This window comes from Eleutherodactylus coqui, chromosome 7 (assembly GCF_035609145.1).
Source record: "Eleutherodactylus coqui strain aEleCoq1 chromosome 7, aEleCoq1.hap1, whole genome shotgun sequence".
Taxonomy (NCBI): domain Eukaryota; kingdom Metazoa; phylum Chordata; class Amphibia; order Anura; family Eleutherodactylidae; genus Eleutherodactylus; species Eleutherodactylus coqui.
Window position 1 is genome coordinate 86,755,654 of NC_089843.1, and position 26,270 is coordinate 86,781,923.

The window sequence follows — 26,270 nt, forward strand, 5'->3', positions numbered from 1 at the left end:
ATTGAATGCATTCCTAATGGTCTGGCTGAGATTTTATAAAAAGAATCTAAAGTATCCTATCGCCTGGAAGAATCTTCAGCAGACAAGAACCAAAAACATAACGATCCCTCCAAGACCTACATTTCCAATTACACACTATACATACCAAGTTCTACAACACAATAATTAATCCCATGGCAACACTGAGAAATTTGAATGACAGTTTCCACAAAAACACAATACAGTGGCCTTTGCGTTTGGTCTATTCAACAATGTTAACATTTTTTGTAAGGCAAGAAATGGCAAAAAATAGAATTAAAGTATGTAGAAATGTTCAGGTCATCAATTTGTCAAGTTTCATGGTCACATAGGTTGAAAAATATTCATCAAGTCGACTCCAGGGAACTGGAGGAGTTTCTGAAAAAAGAAACTAATAAGACCTGATCCAATTTGCCCTACGAGGGAAAAAAAGACCTAGACCCCTTGTGGTGATCGTATAGAATCTAAGCTCCAGTAAGATTTTATTTTAAACTAATATTCATGCCACTTGGAATTAGAACCTAAGGCTTTCTGAAAGGAATCCTTTGATTGCAGTAGAGGAAGACTTCCAAATTTTCACAGCTCTTCCACAGTAGGATATTATGCCTTTTTTCTTTAGTAACAGTGTCCACATGTAATACCGCCATTCACTGTAGTGTCACTGCAAATTACAAGTAATCAGAAAGAAAATGTACAATGCACTAAAAAAAAAAGACAAAATATTCAATATTCAAGAGGTCTTGCTGCTATTATCCCCTTTCTATGGGTGAGTAGTAGAGATGAGCGAGCGTACTCGCTAAGGGCAAATACTCGAGCGAGTAGTGCCTTATGCGAGTACCTGCCCGCTCGTCTCAAAAGATTCAGGTGCCGGTGGGGGAGGGGAGAGGCGGGGGAGAGCAGGGAGGAACAGGCAAGATCTCTCTCTCTCCCCCCCCTGCTCACTCCCGCAACTCACCGCTCACCCCCGCCGGCACCCGAATCTTTTGAGAAGAGCAGGCAGGTACTTGCAAAAGGCAATACTTGCTCGAGTATCTGCCCTTAGTGAGTACGCTCGCTCATCTATAGTGAGTAGCTATAAGGGGTACAAAGATAGCAGTTGTTCCCAGGCCCTGGTACCAGAAGAGCATCAAAGGTTCATCTGTCAGAGGAGACACCTGTGTTGTTAATGCTACATGGTAGATAAGGCCTACTTCACACCGGCAACACGGCATCGCCGCAAGAAAATCACAGCGATATCGCTTTGCTGATCTGTGCAATATCACTGTGGTTTCTCGCGGTGATACCAAGATTTTGTAGCACTACAAAGTCGCGTGACTTTGTAGCACCACTTGCAAGGATTTTTCTTTTTGGTGAGGGGAGGGGGTGCTTGAAATATAAGCCCTAGCTGCAATAAAAAAAAAAAATTTCTTAAAGTATGCATCACCTTAGAAGCACTACGGGCGCTGCTGCAGCTTCCTCCTGGTCCCTGGCACTTGTCTCCTTCATCTTTTCTGGATGGGGATTGAAAAATCCCTGCCTCCTGGAAGTGCTGGCTGTGATTAGCTGATACATAGCCAATCAGCCAGCTCTCAAAAATGGCTGTGACTGGGTCATAGAGTGCATCATTAGCCCCCAGAAGTGCTGCATATACATCTTCCCCGGTTACTGCATGGTCATGTGACCAGCTGCACAGTCAAGTGGCCAGTATTGGAAAGCGTCCTATAAGCACCTCCAGTCCACGTTGTAATGATGCTTAAAGAGATTTTCTGTAAACAAAATGGAAATTCTAAAAATACTGAGAACTAGGAGGTACGGCTAAGTAGTGGAAATCTGTACCATTTATCTGCCGCTCTGGACTATCTTCCTCGTCTCGTGTCACCCAAACTTTACCACCAATCTTATGGTGAGACCCCCCTGCAATCCTGGAGGGCCCTTACTTTATGTTTACATGCATCACTTATGCACTAAACACCATAAGAGAGTGTTACCTCCAACTCCCAGCATGCATAGAGCTTGTTTACCGGCCAGCGCTGTAGCCCCGCCCACAGCTTACCAGTCCTACAACTTACCAGCAAAAACCTCCCTCTCACTCAGTGCCAGAGAGCTGCTGCAGCAGGCAGACAGGAGCTTCCGGTACTCTGAACTGCACATGAGCAATACAGTGCAGTACTTCTGCTGCTGTCCTCCCATCATGCACTGCTCACAGGATGTTGGAAGCTGTGAACATGGAAAGAAGTAGCAATTGCAGGCAAGATATCAAAGAAAATTGTAATATTTTTTCAGGCAGAGGGTCAAGTAACATAAATACAAAATGAAGAAAGTAGCTTGTGATGATGTAGATTATGTTTTAATATTTTAGTCTGTGCCCGGAATACCCCTTTAACAGTTTATTTTGTACTCCAACACCCTTTGGTGGATTCGGTTTCGTAAAGAAACTCTATTATATTTTGTACATGTTGGTTGCTATTGAAGACTTTGGGTTCTGAAGTATTGTTCTTATTGATCAGTACTTATTGGACATTAATATAAATGCAAATTATATGCAAATCTAAATGTAAATTAATTTATCACATTATTTAAATACATTTGTATCACAATTAAGTACATATCATTCCCTCATATGTAAAAATTTACAAAGCAATTAAAATTAATAAAAATATGTATAGAGACAATTAAAACAAGCTTATAAATCGGCTTATGTAAGATTTAATGTAATCATATAATATAATTATGCAGATGTAGCCAAGATTAACTTCATATTTATCTTGCACATTTGAAAAGCTATTGTTCGCTTATCTTAACATACCAAAAGCCATTGTGAAACAATTGATAGGGTAAATAATCTGTGCAACAGGAAGTTATCTTAATGCACTTAGTCAAGTTAAACTTTGCTACACCTGTATCTCTAACTTTGCAGTCAGTGTACTAGCTTTGCCTATTGAAGAATGGTTTATACAACTCCCTTGGAATGCAATAATACATCTGTATGCAGTAAGCCTCTAAGCTCCCCCTACTGGCGGCAAGCAGCTTCAATTTTATTTTTTAACTACGCCTAAACAAAAGATTTTTCACTATGTATCGGAAAATTGGACCTCTGACACCTAAAATTTATGTGTTTTAATCACAGATTGTGCAATCATTTTTTTTTTTATATTATCTACATGGCGTCCTACTAGCTGGAGGCCTAGAACAATCTGTAATAGCCCAAAGACTAATAAACAAATTTGAATGAAATTTGGTCAAATCATACCTTACTCAGTGAGAATAGGGAACCTCTCATAACATGTTTGTTGAGCACTCTTTAAAGGCCCATTTACATGGGACGAATGAGGGGTAAATGATGCCCGACACTCGTCCCCCACATTTACTCGCTCCCGTGCTGTTACACAGGAACGAGTATCTCTGGCTCTCTGACAGAGCGGCCAGCAGAGGGCCAGGACAGCAGGAGGAGATTTCACTCCTCGCTCTCCTCAGCCCCTCTCCATTCACTTAAGACAGCAGCTGTTCAGTACTGAACGGCTGCTGTTTACACTGAACAATTGTCATTCAGAATTTTATGCAGCCTAAACTATGGACGATGATGGTTCAGTGTAAACGGCAGCTGTTCAGTACTGAACGGCCGCTGTGTTAAGTGAATAGAGAGGGGCGGGGGAGAGCGAGGAGTAAAATCTCCAGCTGCCCTGCTGCGAGGCAACAATACTTGCTCCTGTGCAAAAGCAGGAGAGCAGGTACTTGCGAGGACGAGTGTCGGGCATCATTTGCCCGACAGTCGTCCCATGTAAATGGGGCTTAACCCAATTGCCCTTGTCTAAACAGTGGCAGTCACCATCAAAGGAAACACAATGGCTAGTCTGGGTGGCTAGCCTGACTGTCTCACTCGGCATACTATGCCACCACAAAAGCCACTTTTTGCTTCAGTTGTGTGGTCTTTAAGAGCTTGTGCTTTTTGACCAAATTTAAGTTTGTTCATTAGTCTTGGAGTTCTAGCCAATTTTATGGCCCTCCAGCAAGTGGAAAACCCTGTAGTTGTGTTTTTATTATAAGAAAAAAAGTCTTTTTTTTATAATATCGTAAATGTTCTATAATATATATGTATGTAAGCAGGACTAATACTTTGTGGGTTAGACCAGGACAGCAGTCAGAAAAGTTTCATCAGAATTTTTGGCTGCAAGCTTGTTAGGTTTACAATATGGCATGTTGATTGCGGTATAATATGTATCTCCAGGAGGTGTTTACTCATTAGAATATATAGTCCTTAGTTGATTAAATAATTTAATTTACCCTTAAATCTATTTTGCAGCCCCTGAAGGCATTGCTGGTGGATTCCATTACAGGAACAGACTGCAGATTTCAACTTTTTCTGTAATAGAAGTAATACTTGCAGACAGACTCTTAACCTCTTTTCCTGGCAAAGAAAATCCAATATAATTCATGTCAGCAAAGACTCTTTTATTAAAGGACAAGAAACACCCTGCGGTTGTGCGCAGACGTATAGAGTGTGGCACTTTAATGATCAGCACCATTATTAATACCGCATCATAAATCCTCCATCCATCAATAGCTGCAGATGGTGACGATATCAGCATTAGTAGTCTGTAGAACCTCTACTGCTTAATCAATAGCTATTAGATAAAAGGCTAATTTAGATATTGAAGCTTGCATAGTACATTTGGAATTACACGGGAAGGATCATTCATTTTACGAAGTTCCATTTCATAGCCGTCAATTAAAATATTTTTCAAAGTTCTGAAGTGATTGAGGACAGAAAAGAACTCTTTCCTCGTCATTAAAGCTGTAAAAGAACTTTGGGCTGGAACAAGATCAATAGAGACTAGAGATGAGCGAACTTACTCGTTTAGGGCCTTTTTGCACCCGAGCACTGCTTTTTTCGAGTAACTGACTACTCAGGTGAAAAGATTCGGGGGGGGGGGGGGGGCGGGGGGGCGGCGTGGTGGAGCGGGGGGGGGGGTAGCAGTGGGGAATAGGGGGGAGCTCTCTCTCCCCCCCCCCCCCCGCACTCCCCTCTGCAACCCCTCGCTCACCCCTGGCGCCCTAAACGAGTAAGTTCGCTCATCTCTAGTAGAGACTAGAGCATGCTCGGTTAAGGCAGTTACTCAAGCGAGCATCGCTCTTCTCGAGTAACTGCATACTCGTCCCGTCAAATGCGAGGGGCGGCGGGGGGTAGCGGGGGGGGGGGGGGAGAAATCGATCTCTCTCTCTTCCCCCCCCCACTCCCACCCGCTCACCCCCGCTGCTCCCCGCATTTGCCCAGACAAGTACCTTGTTTCCCTGAAGATAAGACATACACTGAAAATAAGACATAGCATAATTTTCCAGAATTTTTGAGGATGCAAAATGATTTTTCAGGCTTTTTGAGGATACTTGAAATATAAGCCCTACTCTAAAATTAAGCCCTGCTAACAGTTAATTAAAAAAGTCAATTTAAATAGTGTCCAGGCAGCTATACATGTAAAAAAGTTAAACCTTTTTTTTTTTTTTTTTTTTTAAAGTATTTTTATTGCTTTTTTGTTAACATCACTTATACAATTCTTTCAACTGACTTGGATACCGCTATGAAAATACAACTTATGAAGATTAAACTGTAATATATCTGTCTGCTTCAAATAATAAACTTTCTATAACATCCAATTTCTTTCGTCTGCTGTAACTTGCAGTTAACTTTTGCAATAGGGGACGGGGTTAGTGAGGTAGGAGGGAGAGGGGAAGACAAACGGGGGGGGGGGGCAGGGTTAGTGCCAGGGCACTAGGTTGTGTACGTTGTTTTGTCGTAGGTACTCATGATTTATCCTTGTCACTCACATGAACCGGTATTTAACCACCTCAGGAATCTAGGGGTGTTGCGTATATCTATCCAAGCTGCCCACATTCGGTAGAACTGGTCATATCCTGTCACCTCCTCCGCCAGCCTAAGTCTCTCCATGCGTTCTATCTCATCCATCGCCCCCACCCAAGCGCTTCTGGGTATACCTGAACTCTGTTTCCAGAATCTCGGTATCACTTGCCTTGTAGCCATGATGAAGAATCTCAATAAACCTTTTTGGAGTGATGGAGCGTCACCTGATGAAATGGATAGGAGCGCCAGCTCAGGTGTTAATGTGAGTGGTTCTCTGCTTACTGCTACGAACAGGCGCTCCATGTCCTGCCAAATGGGTGCCACCATAGGGCACTCCCACCAGATGTGTAGCATTGAGCCCGCTCCTGCCCGGCAACGCCAGCATACGTTCGGGGATGAGGGGAACAATGCGTGTAGCTTCTCTGGAGTCATGTACCATCGTGATATGATCTTAAAATTTAGCTCTTGAAGCCTACTGGAGACAGACATTTTATGTGTGCGTTGGAATGCCCTACTCCAGAGCTCCTCGGGGACCGGCCTGCCCAGCGTCTCCTCCCAGGCTCTTATCCACCTGGGTTGATGACTTCCCAGGTTCTCGTCCAGTAACTGATTGTACAGTATTGAGACTGTGTGTCTAGGGGTTTCCGTGGCACAGCATAGTTTCTCGAAGGGAGTATAGCTCGTGTTCCATCCCGAGCTCGGTTTAATCTTTATTAGGTAGCTACGTATTTGAAGGTATTGCATCCATGAGCCCGGGGGGACCCCCCGTGATCCTCCCATGGACCCCAGGTCTCGCATGCCTCCAGGCTCTACCACTTCTCCCACCCTAGCCTCACTTTCTACTGGTATGAACCCCAGTCTACGCGTTGATAGTGTCGCCGGGATTTGAGGGTTCCCAACTAATGGTGTGAGAGGCCCCGGAACCCCCATCCTGCATCCTCCCCTCCATGCTCCCAGCATTGTTCTAAAAAAGTTAAACCTTTTTGAACAAAAATTAATATGACACTGTCTTATTTTTGGGGAAACACGGTATGCAGTTACTCGAGAAGAGCGATGCTCGCTCAAGTAACTACCTTAGTTGTGCGTACTCGCTCATCTCTAGTAGAGACTTCTACCGGCCGCATGAGGTCACACGAGGATCCATTAAAGTCAAAAAGACTATGTAAAATCCTGATATACTAAGCAGGTATTTTTTATTTAGATTGAGGTCAAGAGAAGAATTTCTATTGAAAGGAAGAGCTCAGTGTCTCAGTTCATATAAATAAAATGGGATATTGTCACTACACGTACGAGGGATTTACTGTGTCCAAGCATTGTCAGGATTGAGATTGCTTCTATATTACTTTTGGAGAAGGCAAGTAATATAATCGCCCACATTCTTTCCAAAGATAAGAAAAATATAACGAAACAAAGTTTTAGAAGACAAGAAAAAATACTTTCAAGCATTCTTTGAAATAGCACTGACATGTATTGTTCCAGCGCATCCATAGCTCTATGGCTAATTGGCTACAATTCAGTCATCCTTCCTTTTACTACAAGTTTTATAGGCGAGGAAACTGAGTCAAGGCTCAACAATGAAATTCAGATATTATTTGACTTTATAAATGCCAAATGCATAAGGACAAAGAAGAAGAAATAGTTATAAATATTAATAAAATGTAACCGGAGACCAGAGGATAGATAAGACATTTACATAGTTCAATGACATGCATTCTTATATTAAAATTCACTGTTCTAAAGGAGGTCAGGAGAGACGCTGATGACATTTTCTGCCTTATTCACATACAATCAAATCAAAATATTAATGTACATGCTTAAAGGTAGAGGTCTGGTTTAGGAAAATCATATTCAAATACCTTATTACTCTTATTCGCAGTTTCCAGCTATTAGCCAGAGAGGAGTGCAACTACAAAGAGTGTCTCTCTTTCTGGAGGACCTTGCGTTACATAGACAGCCCATTGATATCTATAAGCACCGTGTAATACTGCATAACCCCTGTGGTGGCACTGTAGGGAAACTCAACATTTGCTTTTAGTTTCCTTTGCTGACTACAGCTAATTGTTGGGGGTTCTATTAGTGCAAAATCCTATGATGAGTTTATTTTGGGGGCTCCTGCCTGAGAAGAAGGGATAATATAGATAATAATGTGAATAGAGTTAAACCTGCTCACATTGTATTAACATTTATCGGTAAAATCAGCTTCATAGGCCATTAATTAAAGGGAGCTTATCATGTCCCCACAGCACCATAAACTAAGTGATTAGAGATGAGCGAGTACACTCGATAAGGTGAGTAGTGCCTTAGCCGAGTATCTCCCCGCTCGTCTCTAAAGATTTGGGGGCCGGCGGGGGGCAGGGAGCGGCAGGGGAGAGCGGGGAGGAACGGAGGGGCGATCTCTGTCTCCCTCTCTCCCCCCCGCTCCCTGCCGCAACTCACCTGTCACCCGCGCCGGCCCCCGAATCTTTAGAGACGAGCAGGGAGATACTCGGCTAAGGCACTACTCGCTCAAGTAATGTGCCTTAGCGAGTATACTCGCTCATCTCTATAAGTGATGGGGTTTTTTTTATACTCGCCCACTCTGGTGATCCATCAGTAGTGTCCTCTTCTGAAATCCCAGTTGCGCACTCCCATAGACTTGTATTGAAGAGCACGGAACTCTGAAAAGAGCCAGGTTTCCATGTCCCGCTGGTGAGGTGGACACCGTTGGATTGCAGGATTGGGAGAGTATAACAAATACATCGCCCAGCTCCCTGTGACGCCCCCTAACAACATCATAACTGAGTTTATAGTGCTGTGGGGATGTGACAGTTTCTCTTTAAAGATCTAGAAAAATGCTGAAATATTTCTATATACAAGATCATACAGTAGTTCTAGATGCCTTCTAAGAGGGCCCATAAACTTCACAGACTATTTAACCTCTTTCTGCAACTATTTTTCCTTTTTTCATTTCTTTAACCTTACTTTCAAAAAAAATCATAACTTTATTTTGTTGTCAATATAGCCACATGAGTGTATTTTTCAGAATGAGTTGTATTTTCCAATGGTTCATGTATTGAAAAATGTTTAAAAATTTCTAAGTGGGGTACAATGGAGAAAAAGTTCAATTTCACCTTTTTTGGGGTGTAGGGCAGGTTGTTTTTACTACCGTAATGGAGTAGTAAAATCGAAAGGTTAACTTTATTCTGTGGGATCGATATGATTACATCGATAACACATTTATATAGTTTTTCTCTGTTATTCTACCCAAAAAAAATCACTTTCTGTTGCCATTGCATAACTTTTTTAAAAATTTTCAGTCGATGGAGCTTGTTTTGTGTGGGACAAGCTGCGGATTCTATTACGGATGCCACAATGCCAATTTTATGTTTTTTCTTAACTTAAATGTTTTTATTGCAATGACTAGGAAAAGGGTTTTCTTAAACTTTTAAATAGTTTTCTTGTAATTAAAACATCTTTGATTTACTTTACTTTTTTTATTGGGCGGTTGACCGTGTGAAGAAAACTCCTGTCACTAAGTGTGTTAAAATAACAAACCAGTGGTTACTCACCTTTTCCCTCCGCTCATTCCCGCCACTGCTTCCGGTCTCCACTGTCTTTGTTTACAAGCTGCTGTGACGTCCTGTAAACCTGCTGTAGCAGCCAGTGTAGGCATCCAGCCATGATCGCTGAGCGCCCTCATCAGCCACTGCAGCTTGTTTGTAGACCGGCTCTTTATGATAGCAGCCTGTACAATAATGTCACAGGGAGACCAGAGATGGTGGCAGGGGACAAGCAGGGTAGCAGCAAGTGGTGAGTAACTGTTGATTTGTTATTTTAATGCATTGGACCTTGTGACAGGGGTTTTCTTAACTTGGGCAACCCTTTGAACTTGCGATTATCATATTGCTTGTAAAATATTCCGTTTTGTATTCAGTATACTCATATTGTTCGTAGATTGGCCTCTTCTTAAGACCTACCACAGGCAGGGCTTAATAGAAAGAAAACCGTAGTAGGCTAGGGATCCTTCGTTAAGGCCCCAGGCTGCCATGATAACCAATTGTCACCTTGCAATCTAGCCGTAGTGGGGAAGGTGATTGGGGGACGGTGGTAGCCCCTCCTTTTGTCAGTACTGATAGCAGCATCTAAATGGTTACATGCCTGGGATTGGAGTTATCTCTGATCCCAGCTGCTGTGGCTGGATATCAGCTGTATTTGGCAGCTAGCACCCACCATGCATGGAGTGCGCTCAGATCCTGAGCATGCTGCATACAATGACACCCGATATCCGCTATGCATATACAGCAGATGTTGGAAAGTTGGGGTTCATAATAGTTTTTTTAGAGTTCTACGCTGGGCAATTCCTTTGCCATTCTTCTTGGAAATGTCTAAATAAATTAACAACTAGGTCTTACCATTCCCAGTGGGCTCTGTCCCGAATCTGTCCATTCAGTGCCAGGAGTTTAGATTTTTTAGAGATGCATTGACAAGGAAAATGGTAACATCTAGTTATCAATGTATTCATGTATTTCCAGGAGCAACAGAAGGAATTGTGTAACATAAGGGGTTACAAGTAGAGATGAGCGAATGTACTCGGTAAGGGCGATTTCGCAATCGAGCACCGCGTTTTTCAAGTACTTCACTACTCGGGTGAAAAGTACTCGGGTGCGCCGGGGGGAAGGAGGGGGGGTAGTAGCGGGGAACAGGGGGGAGCCCTCTCTCTCTCCCTCTCCCCCCCCCCCCCCCCCTCACTCCCCTCTGCAACCCCCCGCTCACCCCCGGCGCACCCGAGTACTTTTCACCCGAGTAGTGAAGTACTCGAAAATCGCGGTGCTCGATTGCGAAATCGCCCTTACCGAGTACGTTCGCTCATCTCTAGTTACAAGTCAAACAACTCCTTCAGATATAGGTTTTTTTATTTCGCTAATTGATACAATCAACATTATTGTCCCAGTTGGAGTTATACTTTACATTCTGAATGTAACCAAAGCTATAAAAGAGAGAAGCCTAATTATCTATGAGCTGATCTTCTCTGAAGCCCCTCGAGACCGCTTCATATGCTTCTTCCTCCCACTGATTTTTGCGGCAAAGTGGCAAATCATGAAACGTAGAAGTAGTTACAGTAAATGTAAATAATTTCATCACAGTCTCCTGGGAGGTGGAGTTCTTCTCCTGAGGGTAAAGTCATTTTACTGCTCGGCCCAGCCATGATTTTCTTAAATTTGCCACCTGAACCTAATATTTGTGTGGAGCCTTTGCATGGTAACACTGTTAGCTCGGAGTATTTGCATCTTGTTCCTGGGACCGTGGTTACACTTGTCACAGTGTAAAATCTAAAATCGGTGACAGACCTAAAATAAGCCAAGCGAATCTTATTAATTCTTCTCTAGGTTTTCCTAAGGAAACATAAAGTACATTAAAGGTCAGCTGGGAGGCTGAAAATGTAGAGCAAGTCGTGTGTGTGGAAACAGGCGCTGGATACCAGATAATAAGCTCCTTCTGAGATTGTCAGCAGCTGTCAATTATGCGAAGGCATTACATGACAGTTTAATGAGGCGCCTCAAATGTGGGGGATTTAACAGCTCCCAGCAATGTGCAACCTATCCCCTTAAAGGTATAGAGAAACTGATAAAAGATGGTATGTGATTGGTTGACTGCATTCACTTACATTCTCAAACCTTTTGTGGCTCAACCCAACGGTAAAAATGGCCTGGTACTTTGTAATCAAGGCAGACGTGATAGATCCTGTAGATATATGATGAGAGTAGGTTGTTACGGATGTCGCACAAAAAAGACCGGTGGAGACAAGGACAATATTGCAGTATGCCATAACTTTTACAGTATATTATTTTACGCGGTTCACTCATTGGGAGAGTGCAATATTTGCAATATTACCCGCAAGAGGTAATCTGCTAGGTCTTGTGGCCACAAGCATCCTCCTTTGGTGACTATTTACAGCTGTATCACTAACAGGATGGTAGAGGTGGCTTAAACTGTCCTAGTCACTAATGTGACCTCCCTGACATAGGGGAGATGTTCTATGTAAGGTGTCTCTGGTCTCTCTCTTTCTACTGGGTCCCAGTGTGACCCTGGACTGCGGATATTGCAGGTAGACTTCTGCCAGCACTTCCCTCGCAACCAACTACAAGAGTCCCTTTTTCTGAGGCCCCAGACACACCCAACCGACTGTTTAGGCAGACTTACTCCAACTGGGGGTAAATAAGAAACTATGTCCACAGCTATGTACTTGCCCCCAAAGATATCTCTGGTTTTGGCTTTCTCATTAAATTGATCTTCTGCTACTACCTCTCGGGTCTAAGGTCTATGATGCATCCTAGGCCCTAGTCACTCTTCTCTTACATCTGGTCAAGCAGGAGAGAGACTCACTCTCTTCCCGCATGTTCAGCCATTTTTGCACCACAGCCGCTGTGTCCAGCCATAAAGTTACTCTGTCTTTTGCTTTCACATTGTCTCCCGCAATCACTCTCCTGCAACTACATCCATGCACAATTTGTTACAGGACTGGAACTTGTAGCCTAGCCCACAGATTGCTTTGTTCTCTGCTTCATCACCCTTCTACTGGATAGTTGTCAAACTCCAATTTTTGGCATACTACGCCACCAGCTCTTTCCCTCCAGCAGTTACTGGCTGCCCCACTCCTGGAGGAGGGAGACTCCTTCTCCCCCTTTGAATGCTCTTCAGCGGCCTTTTCATAATGTGGCTTCCCTTAATGCATTTGGAACCTACTATGTCACTACTCAACTCCTCTTCTTCACCAGTCACCAAAACAGGGTCTCTCTCCTTTGCTCACCCCGAGAAAGGGAGCTGAGTGCCTGCCTGTCATGTAGCCTGAGCTTAAGTTCACCACAGTAATGACTAGAAATGAGCGAGTACCAAAATGTTCGGGTGCTCGTTATTCGAGTCGAGCTTTTTGTAATATTTGAGAGCTCAATGGGAGACCCGAGCATTTTTGTATTTGGCCCGCCGGGTGCCGATCTCACTCTCTCGCCAGCCTGCCACATACTGCTGTGGACGTGCCGATGCTGGCACGTCACAGCAGGAAGTTGTAATGCTGTGAGGGGTCAAAACGGGGCGGGGTCGAACTCTGTGTGGTACTCGCTCGAGTAACGAGCACTATCGAGTATGTTAATACTCAAACGAGCATCAAGCTCGGACGAGCATGTTCTCTCAACTCTAGTAATGACCCATTTGGCACCAATGTTTAAGGCACACCTTCACTTCTAAGCAGGTGATGCATAAACCTTGTTACTGCTCCTTATCTGGGCCAGCACATCGTTCCTACAATCTGCACTCCTATCAATGTCAACATGTACATCAGGAAGGGAGCAGGGGTTCCTCTCCACTTTCTCAGATGTCGGCGTGACAGAGCCCCTCCAATAGGGCAGTGTTGGAGTAGCAGCACTGTTCGTATCTTCAAAGGCGGTTCTTCCAACAATAGAGAGCTAGAGAGAGAGAGCTAGAGAGAGAGAGAGCGAGAGAGAGAGGGCGAGCGAAAGAGAGAGAGCGAGAGAGAGCGGGATAGATAGAGAGCGAGAGAGAGCGGGATAGATAGAGAGCGGGATAGATAGAGAGCGGGATAGGAGATAGATAGGAGATAGATAGGAGATAGATAGGAGATAGATAAAGGTATGAAAGAGATCAGTGGCATTACTAGAAACTCTTGGGCCTAATGTAAACATTTTAACAGGGCTCCCCCTGCTAACGTGTATTATATTTGGGCCTTCAACAGCTACAGGACCTTGTAGCAACTGCGACCTCTGCACCCCCTATTGCTACACCCCTGAGAGATAGATAGAACAACCCCTCTTGTTAGACGGGTTCCCTAACAATATGCTAATATGTAATACAGACATTTTGGGTCTTCCAAATCGTAAGACGCTCTTTATGGCATCTTCTCTGCTCTGGTCAATAAATGAAGAACCTCTTCCATTAACTCATAATTTTCCTATTCATCAGTTGAGCACCGTATAGGTCACATAAATATTGTTAGAGCCCTTATGCTATATCTGGCCGACAATATCCGCCCTTTCATATTGTCTCGCCATTAAACTGTCTCTTCCACTGTAGCATTAGAGGTCAATCTTACCCAGAGCCGCCTGTTTTGCATCCCCATTTGTCTTGATAATTGCCCACTGCTTCATTTGCACATTTTCTTCAGGTAATTTCCTTAAAGTAAGACAAAGAGACCGTTTTTGTGCCTGAGATATGTAGAGAGCTTTTAATTTTCTTTTAATTATGTGGAACGGTTCTTCATTTGTCTCAATGTATCCATTCTTAGCCCAGTCCTCTAAAGAGCGATGCTAAATCGACATTATAACCACTTTGCGCCAGGGTTTGTTAATTTTGGCAAGTTTTCCTATAACCACCGTCTGACAGAATCAGTGAAATAATGAATTCAGTCGGGAAATCCTTTGTAGTCTTACAATAAATAGAATTTATTTGACAATTTCAGAGTGTCTGCTGGACATTTCCAAGTAGGTTGTATATATTTCTTCAGCCAAAGATTGGTCTTGATGCTGAACTATGTACAAATCTTCACATTTTCTGCTTCCAAAAAACAACCCATTTTTCATTCCTCTTCCAGTCACGTAGTTACTCTTCATTTTTATGGGAAGTAAGTAATCATGTTCGAATGCTTTCCTCCAACTGTGACTAAAATCAGAGGTGTGCCTTCATCCATACTATTACAAATAAGACCGTGGCTTCACGGCACAAATACATAGATTGTCACGTTACGTTTCTGCAGCTGAACTGCATTTCACCTATTTGGATTAATGCTCTCCAATAGCAGAATGGAGCATTCAATTATCAACCACTTTACAATTAGGTTCCTGTGGACAATCGGCTTGATTAACTCCATGGTTTGTGTCCCTGAACAAAGTATTTTGTAAAAAGATGGAAATCTCTGTGTACTAGTTTGTTTAGTGTTATGTTAACTCCTTGAGGACATTTTTTTGTTCTTCTGTTTTTTCATCCTCACCCTCATGACTTTAGTATTTCTCCATCAACATAGCCATATGATAGTTCATTTTTTGCGATATGTGTTGTATTTTCTAATGGCACCCTTTACTTTAATCTAATTTTCTGAAAAACTTTTAAAAATTTCTAACTGGTGTGAAATGGAACATTTTAGACATTTTTTTCTTTTATGGCGTAATCTTGCAAAAAAAATTACATGTTAAAACAACCCTCCAATTTGGGGAAAAATTCTGTTCCAAGTCCCGAGCAGGAGGGGATATATTACCTGCAGTTATTCTCTGCCTGTGATTCTGCCACACCACTGCTTCCAGGGCCTACCGGACCTACCGGACCTTCACTGACCTAAATGAGAGTCATGTGACTGGCTGCACGCTGTTCAGCACGGCTGGTCATGAGACAGTCATTCACTGAAGGTCCCTTACCCTGTACACTTATGTCACCCTAGCAGTAAAGTTTATGTTTTACCACTAGCACCTAGAATGACATGACTGTGCCACAAACTGTGATACAACTATGATGTCAAGGGGCTAGTCACCAGCCTTTTGACAGCATAGTTATATCACAATCCGTGGACTGGTAGAAATTCTCTGCTAGAGTGCATATGGGCCATATGTTGTACAGGCCTGCTTTAGATGAGCCCTGGTATAACATCAAGGACTAATGCACCATAGGTGCAGACGTACTTGCTGGCACATAACGCCTCTCTTCCACAATCTTTCCTTGCCCTCTCCCAAGTGCCTTGCAGTTCCATCACAACCTATTTAAACCTTGCAGCAAACCACACACAAATACATCATTGCTTACCCATAAACAACATGGGTGTTCTTCTGCCACCCGCCGTGCCATAAGAGAGATACTCCCCTAGTCAATGTCCGTCATCATTATCCCTGTAGTGTTGGCACACTAAACTGTTGGAAACCAGTCTCACACGTCTGGGAGCTCGATCTTTATGTGGATCCCATGTCATAGTGCCGTCACTTTCTTCCGTGACTGAGTCTTGTGCGGGGAGAAAGATATTGCCTCTACTTCCACATGGCTTCTCTTCGGGCCTCTGGCCACTTGATCCCTGATCACTCCCCAGTATGGCGATATAGCCACTCATATGACTCATGATAGCAGCCATAGCAGGTCTATCTCTGTGCCTGTTTTACTAGTCTCTGGCCATTCCCCAGCATGGTGATTCGGCTACAATCTTTTAGGATGGTCTTCAGCATTTCTATCGTTCTCACACGAGGACTATGTCCTTCTCTGAGCTGCCTCATGGCCTCACCGTCCTGTGGTGCAGCTCCTTGTTTTTTTGCATATACCCCAAGATAGCTGCTGGCCACGTCACACACAGGCGGGATCCAGGGGAAGGGTTTAGCAGTCCACAAACTATTCCCTATTGAGAGGCTGTCTAGCTATGCCACCGCTACATAACTGAGAGGAAGAAGCCTTCTCTCCCAGCTCTTCACAGCACCTGTCTGATCAGTTCTGTGAGCGCCAAGTCTACTGTTTCCATGTGCCCATTTTCTGGCGCATGGCTCAATCTCTCCTCTCCGCTTCCTGTGCCTATCTGACAAGACGTGGGCCAGAGTTTCTCCTGGTCAAAGCGACTGCTTGTCAGAGTGGCTGTGAGATGCTACAGTGACAGAGGTAGCTGGACACCACTTACCCCTCTTACAATGGTAGCAGGAAACTGCCCTATGTCAATGGAGAAGATATGGAGTTCTATATTGATAACACCACTCTAATAACATGAATCAGTGCAGACTTTTGGGCCGATTTAGAGGAAAATGGTTAAAGTGGGTCAAAATATTTAAGTATTTTGAATAATACGTATTACTTTTTGAAACTGCCTTTCAAGTAAACACATAATGGAGGATTCTATCAAAAAGTTCTTGGAAGTGAGAATAACCCTGGATTGTAGCCATCTTTGTCTATCATGGCATATTTTCTTATTTAGAGCACAGAAGTATACTGATTACGATAATCACATATTTGACATTTTTGAAAGATTATCAAGACCATGATCTTATAGAATAGAAAATCAGCAACAGTTAGGTGAATGAGAGCTGGAAAGGAAATGATCTGAGAATTTCCTTGGAGGTTACATCAAAAACAATTCTGTCTCTTAGATGAAAAAAGAATAAAGAGTAACTTTAAAGGAGTGCACCTTTGAGGGTAAAGTGTCTCTTATTGGTACAGATATGAAGGATTGGCATTATAAAAGGCAGTGTAACACAAGAAGGAATTAAAATACTTTTTGCATTTTTTAATGGTATTAATGTCCACAAAAAGATACATTGTACATTAAAATGTGTCCGTAAAATGTACATAAGTCGGTATTAATGGGTGCGGGAGTCTGAAATACAGTGATCAAAGACTATCCATCCATAGAGTATAGTACATAGCTAAGTAATTATAGATAAATGTGATAGGGTATTTATACAACTGTAGATACGCTGATCTATTCTGCAAGCAGGGGACTAAAAAACGCTATTCATAATTATTCAGGTGATATTTCAAATGCATGGGTTTATGGGCACAGTTGAGTGACAGATGTTCGTGCATTCACTGGTGAGATGGCATAATTTGCAACTATTTTCCTAGGTGTGCCCAAAATATTTGTCCTCTTCCCTCAGTGGTATTACAGTTCTTCTCCATTTCCATCAAAGGGACTGAACTGCATTCTTGACTGAGCTTGGAAGAGTATTCAAAAACATAGTTTACCACAGCCACATGGACCATAGACTGGGGATTACTCATTGACTTTATGGGAGAGTGCTGCGTGCATGCTTTGAGTGCAGTGTGCAAGAATAGTGAGGAGATGGTTACTTAAGGCCTTTTTACACACAACGATTATCGCTCAAAATTCGCCCCAAAGCCATCTTTTGAGCGATAATTGTTGCGTGTAAACGTGCCCATGTTTCATTTTTCTGCCGAACAATGATTTTCAGTTCGGCATAAAGTCCATCATTCGACAGAAGAGCTTATAAAAAGGACCGCATGCTGTGTTCTGCCTGGGGAGCGCTGATTACATTGCCTCAGCTGTCAGAACAAATGTATTCAGAGAACAGACCACCCGCTGTTCTTTGTATATAGCTCCCTGCAGCTCACACTCATTGCTTAAGCTACTAATTGGTACTAATAGGCATTAGTACCAATTGGTAGTTTTATGCAAAATGATCACTCAAAGGCCATCTTTTGGGCGATCATCTTTGTGTGTACATGGGCCCTTAGAAGCAAATGTTTATAGAACAGGAAGTGAGGCTTCAGGACTGTTTATATATACATATATATACACACACACACACATACAAAGTCCATTTTCTGGCATTACATTCCCTTCGACAGTGGCTATGTACATGTTCTGTGTAAATGGAGGAGTCGCACTGTATCATTTCCTTTATCCCGGACAGGATCATGGTATGCTTCAAGCACTATAACACATTTAAAGAACTACATCCTATGATCCACTGGAGGAGATCTGAGTATCACAGGATAAATCCCACTTTAGACAGATCCTAGAAGACAAGTCATCTTAAACTATTCTTATTATTCTCATTAAGTGACTGAATGTTCTGCTATTTACACTTTGTAGCTAATCTGATTGCTGATGTGACACTGATTTGTCAAAAGGTTCCCTCTCGCTGGTGTTCTTATGTAAATACTAGCATATACAGAAATCATTGCAAAACTACCCAAAGGAAGCCCTGTCAGTATCTGAATAGATGATAAAGCCCTATTAAGTCCTTCTCCTAATGGTGGCTGAAGTCGAAAAGAAATGTATTACTTATTTCTATGGCTTTGTGGCTGCTTCTACTAAGCACTGACATAAAAGGGAGAGTTGGTGCTCTGAACAGACACCACGTCCCCCTTTAGTGCACCCTTAACTCCTCGGGAGGACTGGTCAACATGAAGACACACAAATTAGTTAGGATTTTGTTTATTATTTGACATCCCATTTTCTTAAGCACATGCTTTGACACAAGACACTTTTTTTCTGCTCCGAAAGATTCCCGTCATTATTACAATTTTGACTCATTGTAACACAATCAGAACTTGGGATTTGGTTTTCTACACAATTCTAATTACTTTCCTTGTTCTCATCTTCTTTATTTCTCTTCACAGATTATTCTTGTCAGCTCCTCCGTCTCTGAACAATGTCTCTTCACAAGCAGCGATGAAGGGGCGACCTTTGAGAAATCCGTGATTACCTTCTCTGTGGAGACCCTCATTTTTCATCCAAAAGAGGAGGACAAGTTACTTGCTTACAGCAGAGATGCCAAGGTATTGTTTTAGGTTCAGCCTTATGATTAAATTGAAATTATGCTGTTGTCGAAAATCCAAAAAGTACAAATGGAGAATGAAGAGGAGACGTTGTCAAAACTTTCAGCCAAACCTTTGGCAGACCTTTAAATAAACTGAAGGTATCAGAAATAGGAACTGCATTATTGTACACAGACCAACAAATGTTACAATGTTGTTTGTAGGGTCTATGTGTATTCTATTTAAGCAGCTATGGGGTTACATGTATGAACATATCAGACCTCTTAAGGCCCATTTAGACAAAAAAAAAGGCTTTTGAGCGATAATTGTTGCGTGTAAATATGCCCATCTTTCAGTTTTCTGCCGAACAACAGAACTCAGTTTGGCTTGAAATCTATCGTTCAGCAGAACAGCTGATAGGCAGGACTGCATGCTGTGTTCTGATAACAGAACAAAGAAAATTTATCCAGAGAACAGAGGGCGGTCCTCTGAATAAATTCAGCTCCAGGTGGCTCACATGCTACTAATTGGTACTAATAGTCATTAGTACTGATTAGTAGATTATGCAAAATAATTGCTCAAAAGCTATCTTTTGAGTGAACCTCTTTGTGTGTAAACGCATCTTAAAGGGCCCATCAATCTATAGTCTACAATGTTCCTGGCACATACTGTATAAATAAATACTTTGCCTATTACAGGACATGTAGCTGATGCATTGCTCACAACATTTAACTCTCAAGTCATGTGACATTTTATGCTCCATCCATAAGCAGCTGGCAATGGCTATTTTATGTAAATGTGCATAAACCAGTTTCTACCATTTTGTAGGACAGTTACACAGAAAAATTGGACTGTTGGCAGGTATTTTTTAAAGGTCTCTACTAGAGATGAGCGAGCATACTCGCTAAGGGCGATTAATCGATCGAGCATGGCCCTTAGCGAGTACCTGCCCGCTCGGAAGAAAAGGTTCGGCTGCCGGCGGCGGGGGAGAGCGGGAGGAATGGAGGGGGGATCTCTCTCCCCCCCGCTCTCCCCTGCTCACTGCCGCAACTCAACTCTCACCCGCGCCGGCAGCCGAACCTTTTTTTTCCAAGCGGGGAGATACTTGCTAAGGACAATGCTCGATCGAGTAATTGTCCTTAGCGAGTATGCTCGCTCATCTCTAGTCTCTACATCATTAGTTTGCTAACCTATACTTTTGTGGCATTGCAGAGTGTGGTTGGACAATGATCATATAGATAATTATACATATTCTGTATATGAATATGTACTGATCAGCCATGACATTAAAACCTGCCTAATATCGTGTAGATCATTCATGCTGCCAAAACAGCCGTGACCCATCTTGGTAGGCATGAACTCAAAACCTCTGTATGTGTCCCGTGGTATTTAGCGCCAAGTCAGTAGCATATCCATGTTTCACACTTATTTTTCCAGCTTATCCCTCAGATATTTGATTGGATTGAGATCTGGGGAATTTAGAGGCCATGTCATCACCTTGAACTCTTAATAATCCTTAAAGCATTCCTGAACAATTTTTGCAGTGGGCTAGGATAGGTTATCCTCCTGAAAAAAAGCCATTGCCATTAGGGAATACCATGAAGGGGGATAAATGGGTCTGTATTATGTTTAGGTAGGCGGTTATGTCAAAGTTACATCTACATGCCAGGACCCAAGGTTTCCCAGCGGAACATTGTCCAGAACATCACAACGCCTCCACCGGCTTGTCTTCTTTCCATAGTACAACCTGGTGCCATCTCTTTCCCACACCACCACCTTCCATTGTAGCACGGTCCTATTGCAATAGTCATGAGCCTATTGTTGGTACTTACGGTGATGGACAGAGGTCAGCATGGACACTGTGACTGCTGTGTATATGTGCAGCTACTTATATAGCAAACGGTGATACACTATGTGTTCTGACATCTTTCTATCATAGCTAGTAATAAGATTTTCAGCGATTTGTGCTACAGTAGCTCTTATGTGGGATTGGACAAGATGGGCTAGCCTTTACTCTCCTACACATCAAAGAATGATGGGTGCCCATGACCCTGCCACCAGTTCGCTGGTTGCCCTACCTTGGACCACTTTTGTTATACTGGGAACACCCTACAAGACCTGCTATTTTGGAGATGCTCTGATTCGGTCAACAAGCAAATACAATATGACCCTTGTCATAATCATTCAGATGCTTACACTTGTCCAGTTTCCCTTTTTCCAACACGTGAACTTCAAGAACTGACTGTTTGCTCAATGCCTATGTACTGACTATTGACGTAGAACCACTATGTCAATCTACCGGGTAGGTGATGACCCAATCCAACACGGCTGACAGCTGACCTCGGCAGCAAGATGCCTGATGTCCAAAACCCTGTAGGGAGATAAGCTAGGGAAAAATACCTTGCTCTGAGCTGGTAACAGGGAGAGGGAAGATCCTGCCTATAAGCAGGGCTGACATCCCAATAAGAACAGCCCTGTGGCCTTCCTCTAGGCACTGACTGACCCTCACAGGACAGAACACCTATAAAACAAAAGGCAGATCAGTATGGGGGCAGGGGCGTAACTATAGAGGATGCAGGGGATGCGATTGCACCTGGGCCCAGAAGCCTTAGGGGGCCCATAAGGCCTCTCTTCTCCATATAGGGAACCCAGCTGGGGGCCCTGTTACAAGTTTTGCATCGGGGCCCGGGAGCTTCAAGTTACACCTCTGTACGGGGGAGTACGGAAGCAAAAGAGGGACAGGATAACAAGGATAAACAGAGAAGCAGATTCACAAAAACGACAGACAGCAGGACACACGGAAGGATGAACAATAAAGCACAGAACACTGAATGATAGCAAATAACTGCAGGAGCAGCGGTTAAACATGACATCATGGAGCAGGACTCACAACAACACTGAAGCGCTGTATGAAAGGGCCAGGGCAGCTAAATAGGCCAGTAATTGGAAAAGATGCATCAGCTGAGCTGAAAACCCAGAGCAATTAACTATAGGAGTGCTTGAAGAGAATAGGTATAAACTTAGGAACAGGTCGAACAGGACGACGCCCGCATCTGCCAAACACAGAAGCAGAGGACTTTGTCTGAACAGTGCACCCAAAAGCCTAATATATCTCGCCCTTTGACAAGTGCCAATATAGTTAGATAATCAACGTTATTCCCTTCACCTGTCAGTGTGGTTATAAAGTTATGGCTGATCTGTGTACAGTATGTTTTCTGATATAATTCTATCTGCTGGTGGTCACCAGTTGGGAGAACTAGCTGCATATGGATGTATAAAGCTACTATTACATTCAATGGAACCTGTATGTATCTGTATGCAGTGAGCTCCCCTTAGAGGTTGCAGGTAATTGCAATGACATTGTCTTGGCAAGAAGGGTATGCAGTTCACTGCTGGGCACAGAGTAGTAAATGGTAGGTACAACACTGCCAGTCAGTTCATCTGCATTCCTATGGGACACACACATTCATTCCCCTGCTATAAGAATACCACATTACAATCAATAATTCAGATCATATTGGGATGGAAACCTTGATGAAACAGGTTGTGTATTTTATGACTGTTCTACAGCTCACACAGAGATGCACTATTTCCACAGATAGATTGCATCCTCTCTATTGAATACACAATATAACTTGTCTTGCAAAGTGTACAGTATTACGATCTCAACAATAGTAATCGGTTGCTATTCAAGACATAACACAAATAATATCCCTTCTTCTGGACTAAATCTACAAATCTCAAAGAACATGAAATTGATGTAAAGTCAAATGTATCGCACCGTACTTGCTGCCCACCAAAAACTGCTGTGCTCTGATTCACTAGTCTTGTCACAACCCCATTATATCAGCATAATCCTGTTTTATATTTTCCTTCTGCAGCTTTATGTCTCAGTAAATCTTGGGAAACAATGGGATCTTTTGCAAGAACAAGTCACCAAAGAACATATATTCTGGTAAGATCTCCATCTCCGCTGTTATAGAAACAATGTAGCTCTTGGTTTGTTTGTTACTTTTGCTTGGTTACTTTTAGACCTTATTTACAGAGAGCATGTAGGGTGGCATACAAAATCCGCTCTGTGCTACAGAGCTGTTGGCCTCAAACAGAGACGATCTGTGTAATATGGCATTCAATGGAACATAGCCTATCAGACTATGACATTGGCAGCATACGATAGTACGGCATGGCCCCATAGACTTCTGTGGGTGCTATATTACAGATATATTTGGCTCTAATTGGAGAGCTGAGCATGGGATGGACAGACTCATAAGTCCATGGACAGTGGAAGATGGGGAATTTGATGGTCACAACACATGGACAGCAGCAATTGGAGGTTTTTTTACAGGGAAGATATACTTTTCAGACATATTTAGGTGTTCTAAAGCGAGCTAAAAGAGGACAGAAACGTTCAGGGGAGCAGATGGATCCATATACTTCACGCTCAGCTCGCCTTAGGATAGGAGATAACTTGTTGATCAGTAACATAAAATAGTATATTAGGCTGAATGAAGACGGTATCCATCTAGTTCAGCCTGTTTCAACCCCCTTGTTGATCCAGAAAAGGCAAAAAAAAAAAAAGGCAGAATCCAATTAGTCCATTCGGGGGAAAATTCCTTTCCAACTCCATAATGACAATCAGAATAATCCCTGGATCAACCTTTGATTGTTCCTACCTAAATGTAAGACGCGGAACAACAACCCTTCTGGTCACCTAATGTCTGTATTCTGTAATATCATAGAACTCTAGAAAAACGTCTAGTCCGCTCTTAAACTCCTCTATGGATTTTGCCATCACCACATCCTCAGGTAGGGAGTTCAACAGTCTCACTGCTCTTACAGTAAAGAACCCCCTTCCGTGTTGATGATGAAACCTGCTTTCTTCTAGACATAGCGGATGCTCTCTTGTTACTGTCGCAGTCCTGTGTATAAACAGATCCCTTATATTGTCCCCTAATGTATTTGTAAAGAGGCATTTGGTCGCCCCTTAGCCATCTTTTTTTCCAGAGTGAATAACTCTAATCCTAATCCCTTAGCCTCTCTGGGTATTCCAGTCCCAGTGGGGGTCTGAATGCTAGAACCCATACTGATTCTGAAAATGGGATCTGCTGCATCCAGGAATGAACATGCATGCTGCCACTCCACATATTCATTCCCCTTCATGGGAGTGCTGTAGATAGTTGAACGCTTGAACCTGGATATCTCCAGCAATATCATTGAAATGAATGGAAGCAAGCTTATGCAACTATTGCTCTCTTCGTTCCTGAATGCACTGGAGCCCCATTTTTTGGGATCAGTGGAGATCCCAAAAGATTGACCTCTATCATTTGTACCCCCTTATGTGCTTCCTTCTTCCCTTGTTCGCTAACATAGCCCATGTAGATGAAGGCATATTCCAATCTTTCCTTTTTAATTGCACGCTTATTAACAATCCTGCAACTCTAACAATTGAAGGCCATGAACTTTTTGAATATTTTTAAGAGCTGCCTCTCATGTATCTCTCCGGCATCCAGAAATATGCGTTCAGCCTGTGCTTTATGGTAATTTATTTGTCATAATGATGAAAAATCACATTAAGATTTTCATGATGCCAAAACAAAACCGTCTTTTTAGAAAAATCCATTTAGAGTTTCTCAAGAGTTGAGCCTGAAATGACAAATTTCATGTACCGCCTTAATATCTGCTCCATTCACTTAATGTATAACGCCATAAATAACTTTGTAATGCTTCTGTGGGAACCAAATCATCTTCATTGCATGATGGTGATCGATGAGTTCTCCTCTCAATTAATAGTCAACAGATGGTACAGAATAAAGAGGAAGAAAGAGCTATTTTGCTACATGCAGCTACGCAATCAATAATGTGACGATAGACAGGTCTTTTCAGGATTTTTTATTTATTTGCTAGCTGGAACACACAGTTATAATATAGCATTATATTATGAACTACGACTTGGAGAATTTCACATTGTGTTCCAGGTTTATGTGTGTAGGTTGAGTAAAAGAAGCTATGCAGTAAAAGGGGGAAAATAGCTGACCATTTCATCACGTTAATAAGGCCAAATTTCACTTTTTTGGAATATGAAGGAAATTTTATTTATTTTTTTGGTGGCAACTAAAAATTATGTAAGCTATACCGAGTCATAAAATGGTGCCCAAAGAAATCCGTAGGGCCCTACTGTATCTCTATAGGCCTCTGATTTCATATCAAGGCATATAACATTTTCTTTTGTTGGATTTCTTATGAATTGTACAGGGAAAAGAAAATTGTGCCCTGTACAATACAGCCCTGTAGTAAGGAGCTACAAAGACTCTGTGTGCCTTCATCTAGCCTACATGTCGGATAAGGAACGGGATGGTGGCACAATGTCAGCACCGGTCCACGTGATCTACATACTAATTCATGCTCAATGTCATTTCGGCATTGGACGTTGACATGAGCTCCTCTGCTTGTCTGTGGATGGATTGGTTGGCAGGGAGTGGAAGGTGTCCTGGGGATGGGGGGGGGGGCAGACAGCCAATCAGCACTTGTCTGTACACATTTATTATGTCTCCTCCTCACAGAACATGCTGGTTATACTTCTAGCTGAAGGTATTTCTGGTCCAGTTGGCTGCTTCTGTCCTGTTCTACAGTTAAGATAAGTCTATTTGACTTAAGTGTAGTCTCGGGTGTATTTACATCTGCCTCCTGACTTGTTGCTATATATGCATTGGTGCATCTTGTTTATAGTAGCTTAAGTAACATCTCTGCATTATAGTTACCATTATCCCTGTACGCAACTAGAGAGAGTCAGGGCCGCCCTCATCAGGGAGAGTGTTCAGCTTTTAGGTAGGCTCTCCTCTTATTGGTAGGTTAGTGTCAGATTTCCCTTGCTTACCTCTTTTTGGTTTCGTTATATATATTTATTATTTTATCAGCATTAAAATATTTTGTGTATATCTGATCCGGATGAGGTATTTTTGCACCCAGCTCGGATGTAACCCTTCGTGTATTTGCTTGTTTAGTCTATTTGCTCCCTTTTTACTCTTGAAAAAAAACTTTAATAGAACGAAAAAAATACCACTTATCAAAAAAATTCAAGATCTCCTGACCAACTTTTCCCTTCCCCTGGCAGCAAAAACCTGAAGTGCTGGTAGGAGGAATGAATACACACTAGCATCACTTCATTTTAATGTGAGTGACAAGGATGGCCCTC

General features: G+C 42.6%; 1 protein-coding gene across 1 annotated transcript in view; it reads left to right on the plus strand.

Moving 5' to 3' along the window:
- SORCS2 (sortilin related VPS10 domain containing receptor 2) overlaps nt 1–26,270 on the plus strand; it is an 816,984-nt gene that overhangs the window by 639,299 nt on the left and 151,415 nt on the right. The window contains exons 4-5 of the mRNA XM_066573326.1: nt 18,941–19,099; nt 22,960–23,033. Of these exons, the coding sequence (XP_066429423.1) occupies nt 18,941–19,099; nt 22,960–23,033 (233 nt within the window). The remainder of the gene's footprint in view (nt 1–18,940; nt 19,100–22,959; nt 23,034–26,270) is intronic.